Source organism: Carcharodon carcharias, chromosome 9 (assembly GCF_017639515.1).
Source record: "Carcharodon carcharias isolate sCarCar2 chromosome 9, sCarCar2.pri, whole genome shotgun sequence".
Classification (NCBI taxonomy): domain Eukaryota; kingdom Metazoa; phylum Chordata; class Chondrichthyes; order Lamniformes; family Lamnidae; genus Carcharodon; species Carcharodon carcharias.
Window position 1 is genome coordinate 154,889,298 of NC_054475.1, and position 20,687 is coordinate 154,909,984.

General features: G+C 41.4%; 1 protein-coding gene across 5 annotated transcripts in view; it reads left to right on the forward strand.

The window, feature by feature from the left end:
• The window catches only part of LOC121281853 (septin-6), a 71,569-nt gene that overhangs the window by 19,156 nt on the left and 31,726 nt on the right, over nucleotides 1-20,687 (forward strand). For all 5 annotated transcript variants that reach the window (XM_041194917.1, XM_041194914.1, XM_041194918.1 and 2 more), the window contains one exon: nucleotides 14,934-15,129. In XM_041194917.1, coding sequence (XP_041050851.1) covers nucleotides 14,934-15,129 — 196 coding nt within the window. The remainder of the gene's footprint in view (nucleotides 1-14,933; nucleotides 15,130-20,687) is intronic.

The following is a 20,687-nucleotide window of genomic DNA, read 5'->3' on the forward strand; positions in this document are numbered from 1 at the left end:
GTTACATTATCACCACACCCACCATCTCCCCTGCTCCCCCATTAAAATTGTAGAGCTTAGAGTAGGCTCACTGGGGTGATGCCAGAGATGAGGAGCTGGAAGTTCTGAAGAGCAACTTGACACATTGGGGCCATTTGCACTGAAAGGTGAAAGGCTGAGAGAAGGTTTTTTAGGTCATAAGAATATGAGGGGTTTTTATAGGGTGAATAAGGAGAGACTATTTCCTCTGGTTGGGGCATTAGTGATGAGTGATGATTTAGAATTGATACCAGAGAATAAAGAATGGGGCTAGGATAAATCTATTTTCTCAGATTTATCAGTGATGATAATGATTTGGCACAGAGTAGTTGATGCAGAGACTACTGCAGTTTTTTAATGGGAGGAATGCACTAACATTTGAAACAGAGTAGGTGGGAGAGAGCAGAACAGCAAGATTAGTTTTCAATTAGTTGAACAGAGAACCAGCAGAAACTCGGATGACTAAATGATTCTTTGCAATGCTGTTAACTTCTACAATCCAATAAGAACTTGGACTCTTCAGCTCTTTAGAAAAAGGCGATTCGGAGGGAATTAATTGGAGGTATGCACAATTCTACGCACAAGATCAAGTTTGTTTGGAGTGTTATTTCAGGCTAATCAACAATTGAAGGTCAAAGAAATATTGGTGCACACTGGGCAAAGCTAAGTTTGTGGACTGAAGCCAAGAAGTGCCTCATTGTATAGAACAATTTACTACTTTGAATGGTTCTTTTGAGTAGTATTGTGGCAACAAAGGATTGTTTAGGAGGCAAGCTGCTGAGATGAAGAAACTATCCATTTTCTAGAAAATTTAGATAGCTGGATTAAATGGGCTCTCTCTTATACCTTATGTTACAACCAGGATGGGAGGTGTGCGCAGTCTATTTAGCCCCATCGCTGCATAGGTTGTACCATTAGTGTGTGTTTAATTCGCTTACCAAAATGACGAATTATTTACATTTGCTGCTCTTAGACCCGGAATAAAAGAGGCTTTAATTGGGGTTCTTTCAATAAACTCACTGATTTATTTATTATAAAGCAAAATTTATTTTTTAAAACCAGTTGCAAGAACTGATTAACACACAATTTGTAATCTGGAAGTGTAACTAAGCGTGTGCGTGCACGCGCGTGCACACACACACACACACACATACATATATACACACACAAAGGACAAACAAATAGGGTCTGCAGAGGTGGGTGGTTAAAGAAAAATCTTTATGAAAAGGATGACAATCACAGGGTTTTGATGTTGTCGACCTGGTTCTTCCTCATGCGAGGTTGAATTTCTAGCCCCAGTAGCTGTCTGGAGGTTCTCGTCAATGGAGCTTCAGCATGGAGGAGAATAGAGCCAGATCAATCCTTGTCATCTCAGCCTCTCGGGTTTCCAATTACACACAAGTTCCACTGAGTTGAGGATTCCTAGCTGGATACCAATAATCACACTATATTTTAAGCAAGGCAAGGAGGCTGCGAGCTGGGGAGCTTTTCTCCTCCTTAGTTCATTCCCAATTGAGTTCACAACAAGAAGTTTGAAACGTAAACTCATTTCTCTCAGGTGTTTGCCAGTAAATAACTAGGGCCTTTGCCTTTAAAGCAGTTTTTTTTTCCATCAATTAAAACAATTGCAGCTCAACTAAACAAATAGCTCTCATCCACAATTGCCATACTGGTCCTTGAGTTGAGGTAATGTGATTTCTTGGGAAAAGCATCCTTGCTCACAGGCCAAGGTGAACTTATGGCTTTTTTAAAGAAAACCCAGGTCAGTTCCCAAGCGTCCAAATAATACAATGTCCTTCTGAATTTTAAAAGAAAATATGGTTCTTAAAGATATAGGTCCAACACTTAGGGGAAAAGCAAGGGTGTTCTCTTGGCTAATATTAATCCTTCAAGCAGCATGTGGGACCTTGCTGGCTGCAAATTGCCTGCCTAGTTTCCTACACTGCAATAGTGACTACACCTCAGAAGTACATCACTGGCTGTAAAGTCCTGATGTCCTGAAGCAGAGAAAAGCATTATAGAAATGCAGGTTTTTCTGCCTTTATTTACTTCAAGTTCAAAATGTTGCCTCCAGGCAATTCAAATTTGAAATTGCAAAATCCCTAACTGTGCTTCTAGGTTTGACTCCTTTGCTTGTACATCATTATGCTTCACTGAAGCCCTAATTACAGCACCATAAAAGGTAAATGTGGAAGTAACATTTAAAATGCTGCAGGCGAATTGCGCAACAGTGACTTTTGCACCAATTGCTGTGGAATTGAAGCATCCTAAACCAGTGTCCAGTTTCATTTTTGTGTCTTGTTGCGCCAATCCGTTGCGTTTCTTTTAAAAGGAGAAATGGTTGGGACTGTGTGAGGCAGAAAAACTACCTATTCCAAACCTGGGGATTTCCATGAGTTTAACAGCTAGCTGAATTCAAAGTCCGTAACCTGATCCGTTGGGCACAATTACCTCACTTAGAGAAATATTTAAAGAAATTAAATACAAAAACAGAATTACCTGGAAAAACTCAGCAGGTCTGGCAGCATCGGCGGAGAAGAAAAAAGTTGACGTTTCGAGTCCTCATGACCCTTCGACAGAACTTGAGTTCGAGTCCAAGAAAGAGTTGAAATATAAGCTGGTTTAAGATGTGTGTGTGGGGGGGGCGGAGAGATAGAGAGAGAGAGAGAGAGGTGGGGGGGGTGGGTGTGTGGTTGTAGTTGCAAGAATGACCCAAACCTCCCTGTCGCTTGCCATTTTAACACTCCACCCTGCTCTCTTGCCCACATGTCTGTCCTTGGCTTGCTGCATTGTTCCAGTGAAGCCCAACGTAAACTGGAGGAACAACACCTCATCTTCCGACTAGGGACTTTACAGCCTTCCGGACTGAATATTGAATTCAACAACTTTAGGTCGTGAGCTCCCTCCCCCATCCCCACCCCCTTTCTGTTTCCCCCTTCCCTTTTTTTTTCCAATAAATTATAAAGATTTTCCTTTTCCCACCTATTTCCATTATATAAAAAAAACCCCACTAGAGCTATACCTTGAGTGCCCTACCATCCATTCTTAATTAGCACATTCGTTTAGATAATATCACCAACTTTAACTTTAACACCTATGTGTTCTATTGTACTATTGTCGTTGACATCTTTTGATGATCTGCTTCTATCACTGCTTGTTTGTCCCTACAACCACACACCCACCCCCCCCACCTCTCTCTCTCTCTATCTCTCCGCCCCCCCCCACACACACATCTTAAACCAGCTTATATTTCAACTCTTTCTTGGACTCGAACTCAAGTTCTGTCGAAGGGTCATGAGGACTCGAAACGTCAACTTTTTTCTTCTCCGCCGATGCTGCCAGACCTGCTGAGTTTTTCCAGGTAATTCTGTTTTTGTTTTGGATTTCCAGCATCCGCAGTTTTTTTTTTTGTTTTTATAAAGAAATTAAATCTTCATTTGACATTAGTGAGTCTTGTACATATGGTACTGCTAACGGCTTGCAAAATTAAAGATGTAATTAGATCAATGCCTCCCTAAGAGCAGCAACCCCGATTGTCCCATCCTTGACTTTTTGCTGATTTTCTGCCAAACATGCTTGGCTGAGGATTAACCTAATCAAAGTCCTCTTCGTGATGCTCACCCAGCGCAAGCCACTGCACCCTTGGGGTCTTCAGTGGATCACCAATTTGTTACTTTTCCTTTTAGACTGTACATTGAACTGTAAACGTAGGCCTTTCCCTCCGAAATTTAATTGTGGATGATTGCAAATGACTTGGCTTTGATCGAAACTTGGATGCTGAAGTTTCTCCTCTAGGCTCTACTTTTCACCATCTGCCTGAGTCAAACCATCTTGCTGGTGGGATGGTTTGGTTGTCAAATCAGACCTTGGTCTCTTACTTTGCTCCTCTAGTACTTTCTGCTCTTCAAAGTTCCTCGCCTTATAGAATCATAGAATGGCTATAGCACAGGAGGAGGCCATTCGGCCCATTGTGTCTGCTCCACCATTCAGTGAGATCATGGCTGATCTGACAATCCTCAACTCCACTTTCCTGCCTTGTCCCCATAACCCTTGATTCCTTTACTGAGTAAAAATCTGTCTATCTCAGCCTTGAATCTACTTAATGATCTAGCCTCTACAGTCTGCGGTAAAGAATTCCACAGATTGACTATCCTCTGAGAGAAGAAATTCCCTTACTCTGAGATTATGCCCTCTGGTCCTAGACTCTCAGTATCTGTCCTGTTAAGCCCCCTAAGAATCTTATATGTTTCAATAAGGTCGCCTCTCATTCTTCTAAACTTCAATGAGTACAGGCCCAACCTACTCAACCTCTCCTCATAAGAAAACCCCTCCATACCCAGGATCAACTTAGTGAACCTTCTCTGGACTGCCTCCAATGCCAGTATATCTTTCCTTAGATAAGGGAACCAAAACTGTTCACAGTATTCTTGGTGTGGTCTAACTAGTGTCTTGTATTGTTTTAGCAAGACTTCCCTATTTTTATACTCCATTCCCTTTGAAATAAAGGCCAACATTCCATTTGCCTTCCCTATTACCTGTTAAACTTATATGCAGTCTTTCTCCATTTAAATAATATTCACCACCTCTATTCTTCCTGCCAAAGTGCATAACCTCACATTTTCCCACATTATATTCCATCTGCCAAGTTTTCACCCATTCACTTAACCTGTCTATATCCCTCTTTAGACTCCTTGTGTCATCATCACCACTTGCCTTCCTACCTATTTTTGTGTCGTCTGCAAACTTAGCAATAATACATTCACTTCCCTCAGGTTCACCATAACTTCCTTGCTCTTGCACTCTATACATTTATTTATAAAGCCCAGGATCCCCTATGCCCTAGCCACTTTCTCAACATCCCTGCCACCTTCCAACAGTCTGTGCAAGAACGCATACACCCAGCTCTCTCTCTTCCTACTGCCCCCTCCTTAAGAATTGTACTCTTTAGTTTTACATGACCTGTTGCTTTTCCTACCAAAATGTATCACAGGCAGTTCTCTGCATTAAATTTAGTCTGCCATGTATCCAACCATTTCATGAGCCTGTCAATGTCCTTTTGAAATCTATCTCTATCCTCCTCACAGTTCACAATATTTCCATGTTTTGTGTTGTTTGCACATTTTGGAATTATGTCCTGCAATTCCAAGTCAAAGCCATTAATATGTATGAAAAAGAGCAGTAGTCCTCATACTGACCCCTGGTGAAACCCACTATGTACCTTCTGTCAAGGAATTATATTTTTCCTAATATTACTGTGGGATACTTTCAAGCAGGTTTATATTTGTGTGTGTGTGGCTAATTTAATTAAACTATAGACGATTAGACTGCAAGGTTTAAATTATCAAAGAAGTTAGGTGTAAAACAGGCATTTGAAATGGAGATGAGTAAACTAGGATGAGGTCTCAGCAAAGACAGTAAGAATGAAATTTGCATTTTTAGATGAGTGGAGAAGTGTTTGATATTCAAAGGGACATGGAAAATGTTTACAACTGGCAAGGTAAATAAGACAAGGTTATTACGTTGATTTTTCCCAAAAGTGCTGGCCATAATGAAAACACGAAAGATTTTTATATTCTGGGAAATTAATTTGGAAATAATGAGATTTACAATTCAAAAGGGATAAAATATATTTAAAGATGTAAGGCTGTGTGAGGAGTATGGCCGTGTGAGGTCCTGAAAGGTGCACCGTGTGAAACAGACTTCGGGGTGGTGGGGGTGGGGAGTGGTGAGGAAGCCTCAGGCCACCCCGAAGAAGTTTGCTGTTTCAGTAACCAAAATTGTGTTAAAAGCCTTTGGAATTCCATTGTCCAGTGGGTGCTTGTGGTAATATTGCTGGATGACTTTATAAATTCGGAGACTTTTTGCACTGTTGCCTTAAAGTGGGTGTGTAGTTGGGAGTCTGGTTAAGTAGAAATTTTGGGAACTGTTATAACTGTCTAACTGTAATCTTGTGTGTTTTTTCTTCTTTTGTTAATAAATGTTTTAATTTGATCTTTAAAATCTCTAAAGGTGGTAGTGGACTCATTATTCTGACTTCAGTGCACAAACCTTCTCGCCATAAATACAAATTGCAAAATCGTTGTGATAGTGGCATCAAGTTTCCCTTGTGGATTTGGTCAGCCTGGCAAATGTGGAGTGGACTAGCCATTGGTTACAATAAAATGCACTTAATTTGGAACACAGAGGAAATAGAACAGCGTTAAAGCAAGGCACTCCTGCATTACAGGTTTGCACCTTGCCCTGTGCTCTTTGGTCAGCCACATAAGTGTCCCTGTTATTTTTAGACCTTGAGGTTGAAAGGTTGCTGCAGTGAAACTAAATCCTCCACACCATAACCCACTCTATTCATATCTCAGTCACCCACCTCTCTAATATGGTTTCTACACCATGGCGTTTTATTATTGTCAACTTGCATTCTGTTATTTCAGTTTTTTAACTTAAAGGAATGTTTTAAAATTTTTAACTTCCTTTTTGATTTCTTGATCTTAGCAATTGGTTTCAGAGTTATTACTAGTCTGAATTGAGACCAGAACATTTGGTAACAGACGAGTGTTAATGATCCGATCAAGCTTGTGAAGCACTGCCAAAGCATCTCACCACCTGACCTTCCCACCAAGAGAGAAATGTAGTTAAAACATTGGAAACAATTATAGACCTGAAGACTTAGTAATTCTCGGGTCTCTTTCATGAACGCCTGAACCTTGACTGTACACCATCACATGGTGTAATTTTTAAAAATTTATTCCTTCATGGGATGTGGGTGTCACAGGAAAGGCTAGTATTTGTTGCCCTTCCCTAATTGCCCTTGGACTGAGTGGCCATTTCAGAGGGCAGTTAAGAATTAATCACATTGCTGTGAATCTGGAGTCACATGTCGGCCAGACTGGGTAAGGATGGCAGATTTCCTTCCCTAAAGGGTGTTAGTGAACCAGACGGGTTTTTATGACAATCGATGATAGTTTCATGGTCACCATTATTGGGACTAGTTTTTAATTCCAGATTTTATTAATTGAATTCAAATTCCACCAGTTGCTGTGGTGGAATTTGAACCCATGTCCCTTGCTCATTAACCTGGGCTTCTAGATTACCAGCCCAGTGACATTACCACTATGCCACCATCTCTCCCATATTTGGTTCATTATTTAGATTGTGATTAACTGGAAACTGAAGCCTAACTGGACCCCAGGATTTGCTTTTGGAGACTGTTAGATGACCTTATGCTTCTGTGTAGCACATGGAATAGTGCATTGTTAGGCATATGTATGAGTGTGATTTAGAATTTTGAACAGGCTGAAGTTTTGTGAGGCGAAGTTGGGGTGCAAATAAACTCAAATTAAACTAATTGCATACTTGCATTTAAACAATTTTTGCAACTTGTGTAAGAATCCACTTTAACAATCCACTTAACTAATGCTATAGCAACACGGCAGGGCTGTGAAGGTTCAGTGTTTGAGTTCATTATTGAATAGCTGAATCATGATTAATGGATGACTTTAACCAATGAGTTAATTTGGAGCTGTGATCTACAGTTTCCAAGAAATTAAGAGAACAAATGCATATTATATCCCTCATGCCCTTCCTAGAAATTGTGGTCAAATATTTACAGAGAGGAAGAGGCTGTGAGTTTATCTCCATCATTCAAAGATTTTGAGACTCTGTTTTCATAAATGCTCCCAGGCTCTGAGATTAAAGGGCATGTTTGTGCTCACTCCCTCCCACCCCTCTTGTTCTCAATGGAGTGGAGCTGCATTCATGAGTTGATGTTAATTATGTTGATTTGAAACTGAGAGCCTATTCCTGATTTCATGGTTACAAATCAATCATGGCGTGATTCACTGGCAAATTGAATGGATTTATTTAGTTAGCACTTGGCAACAAAAATACATGTATTTGTATGTCAAGAGTCGAATCTGTGCTAAGAACATTGCTTTGTGACCAAATTGTGTACGTTATGTTCACCAGTGTAGAAACATCACTTGTGGAAGATAAACCTTTTATCGCTGGTTGATAAATGGAAACTCCAGCTCTATAACGAATGAAAGTTTCACCAAATCTGGTTTTGCAGGAGATTTTTTTGAATTGCATTTAAGATGCCATTTTCATGCAAAGAAGGGTACAAGAGCTGAAATCCCAGCTTCCTTGAATGTGAATTGAGTCAGATATATTTTTTGTGTAAATATGTTGGATAGCTAATAGTGTAATCCTAATTTTCGGGAATAAAAGCAAAGTGCTGAAAAACTCAGCAGGCCTGGTAGCATCTGCAGTGAGAGAAACAGACTTAACCTTTTGAATCCAATATCTCTCCTCTTCAAAAAAAAAATCATATTTGACTTGAAACGGTAACTTTGTTTCTTTCTCCACATATGCTGCCAGACCTGCTGAGTTTTTACAGCGCTTGCTGTTTTTATTTCAGATTTCCAGCACCCGTAGCATTTTGCTTTTATCTTAGTGTCCAATTTTCAGGAATTTGTCAGGAAAACTGCACCATTTTCTCTCCTGATTGTGCTAAGCGAAGACTGAAAATCTTTGGGCTTTTAAACAAATGCAGCTCTGTGCCCTACAACAGCATGGTTGCGTGTGTGTGTGTCAGTCTGGCTCTCGGTCTGAAATGTGTCTTTGTTGGGCAATCCATTAAGAATCAGGGGAAAAGAATTTGTCCCAATATGAACACAATCTTGAGACTTGGGTAGGAAATGCAGACCATCTTGAAGTTATTTTTTGCTTTTGTAAGTGTTTTGAGTTTTGGTCCAACACAGTCAGATTGGATGAATGCTCATGTGCTCTCTTGAAAGATGCAAATAGAGATCTGGGAAATAAATGGAGGGCTCCTTGACGATAATTGACCACAGCTTTCAGTTGTGTGCCAGAGGCTCCTAATCCATAAGCTCTTCAACAGCAACTAGTCAAAGATACCGGAAATGGCTTAAATAAAAACAGAAATCTCTGGGGACTCACTGCCTTAAAACAAATCTTTTGTTAATTCAGGGTTGGTATATGCCCCCATTTTAAAGGACATCTGCCTTTCTTCTTTATAAATACTGAGAGCAATTTTTGTTCCTGTTTTTTTTATTTCAGCTTTTTTTAAGCATTTGCAGATTTTTTTCTCTCCTCTGTCTCAGTAGTGGCTTGCCCTCTAGAGATTTTTTCTTAAATTTGTTTCTTATTGAAATTGTCAGATATGCAGTTGGTTTGATGAACATTTTCTTGCCCGGTGCTACGTGATGCAGTTTGTCCTGTGGTGGGGGTTTGGTGGGTGGGTGAGGGATGCAGTAGTGGATTGCATTAGTCTTCCTACAAGCAGTGTATCCTGTTCAGAGTGGCCTAAAGATCACCCAGTATTAACTTGTATCCTGTAGCTCTGTTATTTAAAAAAAATTTTCCACAGAACTTTGGCTCCTAAACAAAAGCCATTCAGTTTTATTTAAAGGCACTCATTTCAGTGGAAAGATTTCTAACACATTTCATGACGGAGAAATATCTCAAGACACAGAGTCACAACACGTAGACACAAAAAAAATCCATAAAAAGGAAGTTTGCTATTTTGATCCAAACACACGCAATGAATTCTAGCCTTTAAGACTCCAGTTGTACAGTTTACTTATCATCACAGCTTTTTGCCATTTGAATTGCTGAAAATAATAGTAGGTTTTCGTCCTCCATTTCCCCAGTTTCGTGATGTCTTACGGAGGTAGTGGCTTGATCTGGTATAGGACTGAGCTATGCAGATCAGGTTCCCAGGTTCTGTCCTGGCCTATGCCCAGTTAGCTCAGGAACTGCGACGCTTGAGTTGGCTTCAATTCCCAGCATGACCCATGGCTCCCAGGAGAAGGGAGAAAATGGGCAAAAAAGGAAATGCACGATCCAAAAGACAAGCAAGGTTACCTCCCGACCTTCCCAGTGCATCACCATATCCCAAACTGGAACATAAAGTATACTATAAATACACAGCAAGTCAGTTAACCCTAAAAAAAATTACAAAATAACAAAAAAACTTGCAATTATAGAGCATTTCAAGATCACCAGGCATCTCAAAAGCACCTTTACAATTGTACTTTTGAAACATGGTCACCGTTGTAATTTAGGAAACACAGCAGCCAATTTGTACACAGCAAGCTCCCACAAACAGCAATGTCATCATCTTTTTCAGCGATGTTGATTAAGGGATAAATATTGGACAGAATGCTGGGGAGAGCTCCCCAGTTCTTTGAAATAATGCCATATGATCTTTGACGTCCATCGTCTCATCAAAGACGGGCCACCTGACAGTGCAGCACTCCCTCAGTAGATTGTTGCGCTCGAGCACCGGATTGGAACTCAAACCCACAACCTTGTGACTCAGAGATAAGAGTGCTACCAGCTGAACCCCGACCAATACTCAATAATTCCACTAAGTAAATTGGCCAAATTGTCTGCTGCCTATTAGTGATTTTAAAAAATTGTAATGACAATGACCTTTTATAGCAGTCATTTGTGATGCTTTTGTCAAGGTGGGTGCCCTGCACAATGTTGCGGGCGCCCCACGCAGTGTTGCAGTGGGTAGCACTGAGATAGTGTGCACTGAAGCGGGGAAAATTGGAACACAATGCAGTATTGAAATTTAAAAAAATATCAATTAATTACAACTTACACCTGCAAACAAAAGGAAGATTCATAGAATAGTGCAGCACAGAAAGAGGCCATTCAGCCCATCGAGCCTGTATCAGTTCTTTCAAAGATCAATCCAGATAGTACCATTCCCCTGTTCTTTCCCCATTTACCTGCAATCTTTTCTCCTTCAAGTCGTTAATAGTTTGGGCAGAAGAATTGTTTTTCAGGACTAATATTTGAAAGATAAGAGAGTACTGTAATTGAATAGGGTAAGGGTGGGGTGAATTGGGGCTGTGGGTGGGGTGGCGGAGGTGGCGGAACGTGCTCTGATCACAAGAGAATGCCCACTTTGAAAAGTGAAGGAGGAAGGGAAGATATGCACTGTGGTGGGCTCACATAGAAGAGAGATGATCTCCTGAATACAGAGGCTAATGGGTTGGAAGACGAGAACAGGGGGATGGTGAGGAACCTGTCATGGCTGAGAAGGTGGTCTCTGTGGAGCCTAAGGAAATGGGTCAGACATGGTCAAAAGGTGTTGCTGACCCCTGTTTAAACAAAACCTCAGCTAAGGGAAAGAGAGAATTCATCAGCCCTGGTGAGGAAAATGGAATCAATTCACAGAATCACAAAATTGTTACAGTGCAGGAGCAGGCAACTCAGACCATCGTGTCCTAACCAGTTTTCAGAATGAGCAATTGATGCTGATGCAACAAATGTGTAAATCTGAGAAACCAGGGGAGTCTGTACAGGAAGTGGAATTGGGGGAACGAGAGCAGCTGGTAGTTGTGGGAGTTGGTGAGCTTGTGGGTGTCTGTGGAAAGCACATGGAAGGATGGTGGTGGCGGGGATGTCCAGAAAGGGAAGAGATATAAACAGAGTACTTGGAAGTGGGGGATGGGTGAATATTGGGAACAATATTCAATAAATGAAATGCTCATGATTGGAGTGAGGGCAGGAAGCAACAAAAATATTTTCTGTCCTACGTAAAAGTGATTGCAGGTGACTGAAGAGCCACTTTTGCATCAGTGAAGACCGCAGCCACCATATGAATGTGTTCTTTCCTGAGGGTGGGTGAAAAGGAAAACTTATTGATGATGAGCAACTTTTAAAATTCAGCCACTTCAAAGCTTAACTGCACATACTAGCAGCCCAAACAGAGGTGTTGGTGTTTCAGTTTATTAGTAGTATATCTTGTCATCAATTAAATTTAGTATCTCTTCCATATCAGACACTTGTTATGAGTCCTCTGTCTGCCAGTAATTGCCATCTTATTGCAAAGTTTTTCTTAATGGTGATATTAATTTATTTTTTCCCTGCGGATTCCTGACATGTGTAACAGATAATTGAGTGTTCTGTCAACACAGCACAACCAGCTAGTGTATTATTAATCTATTAACATAACCCCTACACTATTGTACCCCAGTGTATAACTAATTCAAGCATACTGTTAGAAATTGCCACCATTGTTAATTTGAGATCAGAACCTTCTACATTTGAAAGATTGAAGAAGGATGTATACACCCTGGAGTTCACTTCAAAAATACTTCATTGGCTGTAAAGCACTTTGAGGCATCCAGTGATCATGAAAAGCACTACGTAAATGCAAGCCTTCCTTTTAGTGTCTTCAACTATACTCGGGTATAATTTGAAGATTACAGCTTTACAAATTTAATTTATTGCGATGGAAGAGGGGTTGAGGCCAGGATACAGGACTTAATCAAGAAATAACAAGAGCAGGATTTGTATACTGGAAGAATAAGATCAAATGGACTTCGAGGCCATCCTCATCTGTCTGAGCTTATCTTGTGAATGAGCATAACTTTCTGAAAACTGTCTCAGTCACGTAGGTTGGAGAATGGATAAATAAGGTAATATAGCTCGAGTCCTAATGAGATAAAAGGAGAGTTTGACTTCAGGGAACAGTATAGTGTAACTGCAGTTAGATTTTTTGCCTTCTGAAGAATTGATTTGTATTCAGTTTGATATGTAGGGGATTATCCAAATGGGTAAATTCAAGTTTTACCCAAAGCTTCAGTTCACATGAAATGCTACCCCATTAGTCAACTACCTAACGAGGTTTTCTGAAGGACACATTCCTGCTTGAAGTTGCTGGCTTTTTAAGTGCTGGATGCACCTAAATAGCCGGTGTCACCATGGCTTGTACCATGCACCTTCTTAACCTGCTCACTCGCAAAGCTTCAGAACATCGGTAAATTCCAGTTGAGTTATTTTTTTTGAGTGTTTTGTCAGTTGGTCACTGATCTGTTTTAAAAAGAAATACTATTAAATTGCAAGAAATACTATTGAATTGCAGCCAACAGACAAAACGCAACATGTGCCTCTTGGGTACATTCCCCTTGGGTAAATGCAGAGGACAACAGCTTTGTAATAACGGAAGGGATTTTGTATAAATAAGATTCTTCATCAGAGTAAGGTGCACCAATACATTTGTAAATACTACTCCCTTGAATTATCACTTCTCTTCATTAACATTATATCAGGAACTAATGGAGAAATACCAACCAGTTAAAGATTTAAGGCAAATAGTTCCTTTCTCAGTACTTCCATCGTATCTGTGTTCCAAATCCATTAGGCTCAAATACAGACCGTTTTTGCTTCCATTTGCCTTCACACATGGCTTGTATCCTGGTTGGAACATCTGGAAAAACTCAATTTGGGTCAGTTTTGAATGTCTCAAACAAACAGTAGTACACAGGAGACCCATTGTATTAAGCAGAAATTGATGGTATGGATATGAAATTGGCTCAGTGACAGGGAGCAGAGGGTGGCGTTGGATGGATGTTTTTCAGACTGGGAGGTGGTTTGCAGTGGTGTTCCCTGAGGATTAATTTTGAGTCCATCACTCTTCTCAGTTTTATAAATGACCTAGACTCAGGAGTTAGAGAGCCCATTATAAAGTTTGCTGATGCTGAGAAATTTAACAAAGTAATAGATAATAATGAGGATAATTTGAGTTCAGGGCAAAATAGACAGGATGGTAAAATAGGCAGAAATATGGCAGATGGAGTTCAATATGGAGAGGTTTGAAGTGATGCTCTCTCTCTTCAGCTCGAGGGTTATCTCTTCAACCACCCCACCAGTGGGGCTTCATGGCTTCAAAATTTGCTTTGAAGCTCTCTCAATATTGAATTGATGAAGGCAACATTGAAGTGAAAAGTACTGGGTTCTCCATCTCTGGGCTCCCCCCCACCACTTCTGGGCCCTCCCTGCTCTCTGGCCTCCCCCCACCCCGTCCCCATGCCCCGTCGCACTCTCCCCGCTCCTGCTCTACCCCCACCTCCTCCCCCCACCCCTCTTCTCTTGCAAGTTTTTGTTCCTACCCCATCACTACCTCAATTTGCCTGACTGTTGAGCAGGATACCAGAGAATTAAATAATCAGTGCTTGTGGAATCCCATCCCTGCAGGAATTAGCACCAAGTGGAAGATGAGAGGGAAGCTTGAATTGTGTGAAACGTGTTTAAATCATTCCCTGGATCCCTCCCCCCTCACCCTACACTCCCTCCTGCTCTGCACTCTCCCTCCCTGTCTCTCACATACACACGTGCACAAAGTCTGCTCACAACTATCTCGGCTGTGTCATTTCAAGATTAATTTGTCAGGTGCTGTTCATTCAGTTTTATTTTAATTATTAAAATGTGGCAGAGGGTTAGCAGGCAGTCTTATCCACCTTGCCCTTTGTTCTGCACCAACCCAAAAAATGGAAATAACAATGTCAACATTGTTTAGCTTAGATTAGATTAGGTAGATGCATTATAAAAAATGGGTTAACAGCATATGGGGGCATGGCAGGTAAATGTGATTAGCTCGCAATGCAGCCACAGTGTAACTTCTGTATATTTCTAGTTTTTTTGTAAGTACAAAATGGTGAATGAATCATCCCACCAGTGTCTTTGTTTTAATAACTGTCACTCTGTTGCCTAGCGCTCTGTGCTGCTTATGCAATTTCTGTTCTGTTTCTGTTGGCAGCTTGTGACAGTATTTAGCCCACGTCCTCACCCTTACTAACCCTAGTGGACAATGCTATCCTCTGTTCCGACTGGAGTTAGTAATTCTTTGCCAGTTACAGATGGGGATTGATCTCTTTCAAGAAAAACTGGCATAAACTGAACATCTTTTAAGCATGCTTCACCTTGTTAGAGAAAGTTACAACTGATAGTTAGACTTTGCCCTTTTTGGACACCATAGTTTTAGTGTGGTTGGGAGTTAGTTTGGTGTATTGGTGTCTCAGGATTCATAGAAAGTCATTAACAGTATCTTGCTTTGGGCCACTTGCTTATTTCACAATTTGAACCTGCCTTGATTTTAGGTGAAACTGGTCTTGGAAAGTCCACCTTAATGGACACCCTGTTCAACACCAGGTTCGAAGGTGATCCAGCAGCTCACAATCAGCCAGGAGTCCACATAAAGTCCAACAACTATGAACTACAGGAAAGTAATGTCCGCCTGAAGCTGTCCATCGTAAACAGTGTGGGATTTGGGGACCAGATTAACAAGGAAGAAAGGTCAGAAACAATTTTCACACACTAATGTAATTCCTGTGCTTTGATATGTTGAATTGAATCTCTTTGCGCTAAGTGTTAGTTTGGCTTAAGCTCCACTTCAGGTCCTCAACATTAACCTAGGCTGATGATAATTGCAGTACTGTGGGAGTGCTGAATTTAACAGAGGCCTGTACAGCTTTCTGAATGCACTTTTAACTGCGTGTCTATTGTGCTGGATATAAAAGATCACTGATTTACATATAGCGGTCGTGGGTGGTATCCAAAATACGCAAATAATAGAATCAGAGGTATGGTAAATTCCTCAAAGGTATTTACTCTGGATTATTATTACCTGAGCCATGTGAAAATTGGCACAGGGCAAATATGATTAGAGAGACAAATGCGTGGCTCAAAGACTGGCGTGGGAGAAACAGGTTCCAATTTGTGGGGCACTGGTACCAATATTGGGGAAAGTGTGGGCTGTGCCTTTGGAACCGTCTACACCTGAACCGTGCTGGGGCCAGTGTTCTTGTGAACCGCATAACTAGATGTAGAGAGAGTTTTAAACTAAATAGTGGGGGCAAGGGATCAAATGTGGGAAGATGTGGTATAACAAAGACTGGAGACGAGGAGGTGGCTCACCACCACCACCTCAAGGGCAACTAGGGATGGGCAATAAATGTTTGTCCAGATAGCAAAGCCCACATCCTGCGAATGAATAAAAAAAATGCAAGGTACTAATGTGGGAAATGATAAACAGACCGTGACAAGAAGGAACAGAGAGTACAAATCTAAGAGTAAATCAACAGATAAGACTAGAAGTTACAAAAATAATAAAAGGACAAAACTTAAGGCTCTATATCTAATTGCACGTAGCCTTCGAAACAAAACCGATGAACTGATTAGTGCAAATAGAGATAAATTAGTATGGTCTATTAGCCATTATAGAGACATGGCTCCAGGATGGCTTAGATTGGGACCAGAATATTGAAGGATAGGAAGTTAGGAATAGGTGGAAGGGTGACTCTGTTAATTAAAGAGGACACTAGCACAATAGAGAGGGATGACCTAAGTTCAGGAAACCAGGATATAGTAGTGGTTTGGATAGAAATGAATAGTGATAAAGGCAAGAAATCACTTGTGGGAGTGGTGTACAGGCCCTCTAACAGTATTCACAAGGTAGGATAGGGTATCAAAGAAGAAATAGTGGGAGCTTATCAGAAAGGTATGGCGATTATCATGGGGGATTTTAATATAGACTGGAAAAATCAGATGGGCAAAGGTGGCGTAGATGATGAATTCATAGAATGTTTTCAGGATAATTTCTTAGATCAGTGGGTTCTGGTGCCAACTAAGGAGCAGGCTATACTAGACCTGGTATTGTGCAGTGAGATAGGATTAATTAATGACCTTATAGTGAAGGCACCCCTAGGTAGTAGCTATCATAATATGATTGAATTTTACATTCAGTTTGAGGGAGAGAAGAGTGGGTCTAAGGCTGGCATTTTAAAATTAACTAAGGGCAAGTCTGAGGACATGAAAGCAAAGCTAACGAAAGTGACCTGGCAATTTGTTTTAAAGGATAGGTCAATAGAGATGCAGTGGCAGACATTTAATGGAATATTTCAGAATACACAGAATAGGTACATTCCAACAATAAAGAAAAATTCCAAGGGAAGGAACCACCATCCATGGTTAACTAAAAAAGTTAAAGATAATATCAGACTTAAAGAAAAAGCTCATAATTACGTAAAGATGGGTAGCAGGTCAGAAAATTAGACAGAATGAAAAAAACAGCAAAGAATGACCAAAAGATTAATAAGGAGGGAAAAATTAGAGTATGAGAGAACGCTAGCTAGAAATATAAAGACAGATAGTAAGGGTTTCTATAACAAAAACAGAATTACATGGAAAAACTCAGCAGGTCTGGCAACATCGGCGGAGAAGAAAAGAGTTGACATTTCGAGTCCTCATGACCCTTCAACAGAACTGAGTGAATACTAGGAGAGGGGTGAAATATAAGCTGGTTTAAGGTGGGGTGGGGGGGAGGGGGAAGAGAAGTGGGGGGGCGTGGGGTGGTGTGGTTGTAGGGACAAGCAAGCAGTGATAGGAGCAGATAATCAAAAGATGTCACAGACAGAAGAACAAAGAGGTGTTGAAGGTGGTGATATTATCTAAACGAATGTGCTAATTAAGAATAGATGGGACACTCAAGGTACAGCTCTAGTGGGGGTGGGGTGAAAAGGCTAACAGGGCATAAAAGATATAGATTTAAAAATAATGGAAATAGGTGGGAAAAAAAAATCTATATACATTATTAGAAAAAACAAAAGGAAGGGGGGAAGAAATGGAAAGGGGGTGGGGATGGAGGAGGGAGTTCAAGATCTAAAGTTGTTGAATTCAATATTCAGTCCGGAAGGCTATAAAATGCCTAGCCGGAAGATGAGGTGCTGTTCCTCCAGTTTGCGTTGAGCTTCACTGGAACAATGCAGCAAGCCAAGGACAGACATGTGGGCAAGAGAGCAGGGTGGAGTGTTAAAATGGCAAGCGACAGGGAGGTTTGGGTCATTCCTGCGGACAGACCGCAGGTGTTCTGCAAAGCGGTCGCCCAGTTTACGTTTGGTCTGTCCAATGTAGAGGAGACCGCATTAGGAGCAATGCGTGCAGTAGACTAAGTTAGGGGAAATGCAAGTGAAATGCTGCTTCACTTGAAAGGAGTGTTTGGGCCCTTGGACGGTGAGGAGAGAGGAAGTGAAGAGGCAGGTGTTGCATTTTTTGCATGGGCATGGGGAGGTGCCACAGGTGGGGGTTGAGGAGTAGGGGTGATGGAGGTGTAGAGCAGGGTGTCCCGGAGGGAACGATCTCTACGGAATGCCGCCAGGGGGGTGAAGGGAAGATGTGTTTTGTGGTGGCATCATGCTGGAGTTGGCGGAAATGGCAGAGGATGGTCCTTTGAATGCGGAGGCTGGTGGGGTGATAAGTGAGGACAAGGGGGACCCTATCGTGTTTCTGGGAGGGAGGAGAAGGCGTGAGGCCGGATGCGCGGGAGATGGGCCAGACAAGGTTGAGGGCCCTGTCAATGACCGTGGGTGGAAAACCTCGGTTAAGGAAGAAGGAAGACATATCAGAGGAACTGTTTTTGAAGGGAGCATCATCAGAACAGATGCGACGGAGGTGAAGGAACTGAGAGAATGGGATAGAGTCCTTACAGGAAGCAGGGTGTGAGGAGCTATAGTCGAGATAGCTGCGTGAGTCGGTAGGCTTGTAATGGATATTGGTGGACAGTCTATCACCAGAGATTGAGACAGCGAGGTCAAGGAAGGGAAGGGAAGTGTCAGAGATGGATCACGTGAAAATGATGGAGGGGTGGAGATTAGAAGCAAAATTAATAAATTTTTCCAAGTCCCGACGAGAGCATGAAGCAGCACCGAAGTAATCATCGATGTACCGGAGAAAGAGTTGTGGGAGGGGGCCGGAGTAGGACTGGAACAAGGAATGTTCCACATACCCCATAAAGAGACAGGCATAGCTGGGGCCCATGCGGGTACCCGTAGCCACACCTTTTATTTGGAGGAAGTGAGAGGAGTTGAAGGAGAAATTGTTCAGTGTGAGAACAAGTTCAGCCAGACGGAGGAGAGTAGTGGTGGATGGGGATTGTTCAGGCCTCCGTTCGAGGAAGAATCCAAGGGCCCTCAGACCATCCTGGTGGGGGATGGAGGTGTAGAGGGATTGGATGTCCATGGTGAAGAGGAAGCGGTTGGGGCCAGGGAACTGGAAATCGTTGATGTGACGTAAGGTGTGAGAGGAATCATGGATGTAGCTGGGAAGGGACTGGACGAGGGGTGAGAGAAGGGAGTCAAGATAACGTTTCAAGATAGAGTTTCTATAGATATTTTAAAAAGAAAAGAGTGAGCAAATTGAGCATTGGCCCTATAGAAAGTGAGCCTGGCGAATTAATAATGGAAAATAGGAGGTGGAAGATGAATTGAACTGGTATTTTGCATCGGCCTTCACTGTGGAGGATACAAGTAATAGCCTAGAAATAGTTGTAAATCAGGAATTGGAAGGGAGGAAGGAACTGAAGAAAATTACAATCACTAGGGAAGTGATGCTTGTCTACTCGCAGTTTCAACAATTTGCTAAGTCCCTGGGTCCTGATGGTTTTCATCCTAGAGTCTTAAAAGAAGTGGTTAGTGAGATAGTTGTTGCGTTGATTTTAATTTTCCAAAATTCCCTAGATTCTGGGAAAATTCCATTAGATTGGAAAATAAATAATGTAATACCTTTATTCAAAAATGAAGGGAGACAGAAAGCAGGAAACTATAAGCCAGTTAGCTTAATGTCTGTCAGAAGGAAAATGTTAGGAGCCATTGTTAAAGATGTCATAGCAGGGCACTTAGATAAATTCAAAGAAATTGGGCACAGTCAACATGGTTTTGTGAAGAAAGGTCATGATTAACCAATTTGTTGGAGTCCTTTGAAGAAGTAACATATGCTGTGGATAAAGGGGATCCAGTGGATGTACTGTACTTAGATTTTCAGAAGGCATTTGATAAGGTGCTACATCAAAGATTATTGCAGAAAATAAAAACTCATGGTGTAGGGGGTAAGATATTGGCATGGATAGAAGATTGGCTAGCTAACAGGGAACAGAGTATGCATAAATGGGTCATTTTCTGGTTGGCAGGATGTGATGCGTGGTGTGCCACAGGGTTCAGTGCTGGCTTCTCAACTCTTCACAATTTATATAAATGATTTGGATGAAGGAACCGATGGTACGGTTGCTAAATTTGTTGATGGCACAAAGGTAGGTAGGAAAGTAAGTTGTAAAGAGGACATAAGGAGGCTACAAAAGGATATAATTAGGTTAGGTGAGTGGGCAAAGATCTGGCAAATAGAGTATAATGTGGGAAAATGTGAGGTTGCCCATTTTGGCAGGTTGAATAAAAAAGCATATTATCTAAATGGTGAGTGATTGCAGAGCTCTGAGGTGCAGAGGGATCTGGGTGTCCTAGTGCATGAATTGCAAAACATTAGTATGCAGGTGCAGTAAATAACTTGCAAAGCTAATAGAATGTTATTGTTTATTTTGAGGGGAATTGAATACAAGAGTAGGAAGGTTATGCTTCAATTATACAGGACATCAGTGAGGCCACATCTGGAATACTGTGTACAGTACTGGTCTGCTTATTTAAGGAAGGATGTAAATGCATTAGAAGCAGTTCAGAGATTAATACCTGGAGAACGTGGTTTGTCTTATGAGGAAATGTTGGGCAGACTAGGCTTGTATTTCTTTGGTTTTGAAGAGTAAGAAGTGACTTAATTGAAACATATAAGATCCTGAGGGATCGTGACAGGATGGATGTGGAAAGGATGTTTCCTCTTGTGGGAGAATCTGGATATAGGGGTCACTGTTTAAAACTAAGAGGTCGCCCATATAAGATGGCGATGAGGAAAATTTTTTCTGAGGATAGAACACTTTGGAATTCTCTTCCTCAAAAGGTAGTTGAGGCAGAGTCATTGACTATCTTTAAGACAGAGGTACATAGATTTGTGATAGTGAAGGGGATGAAAAGTTT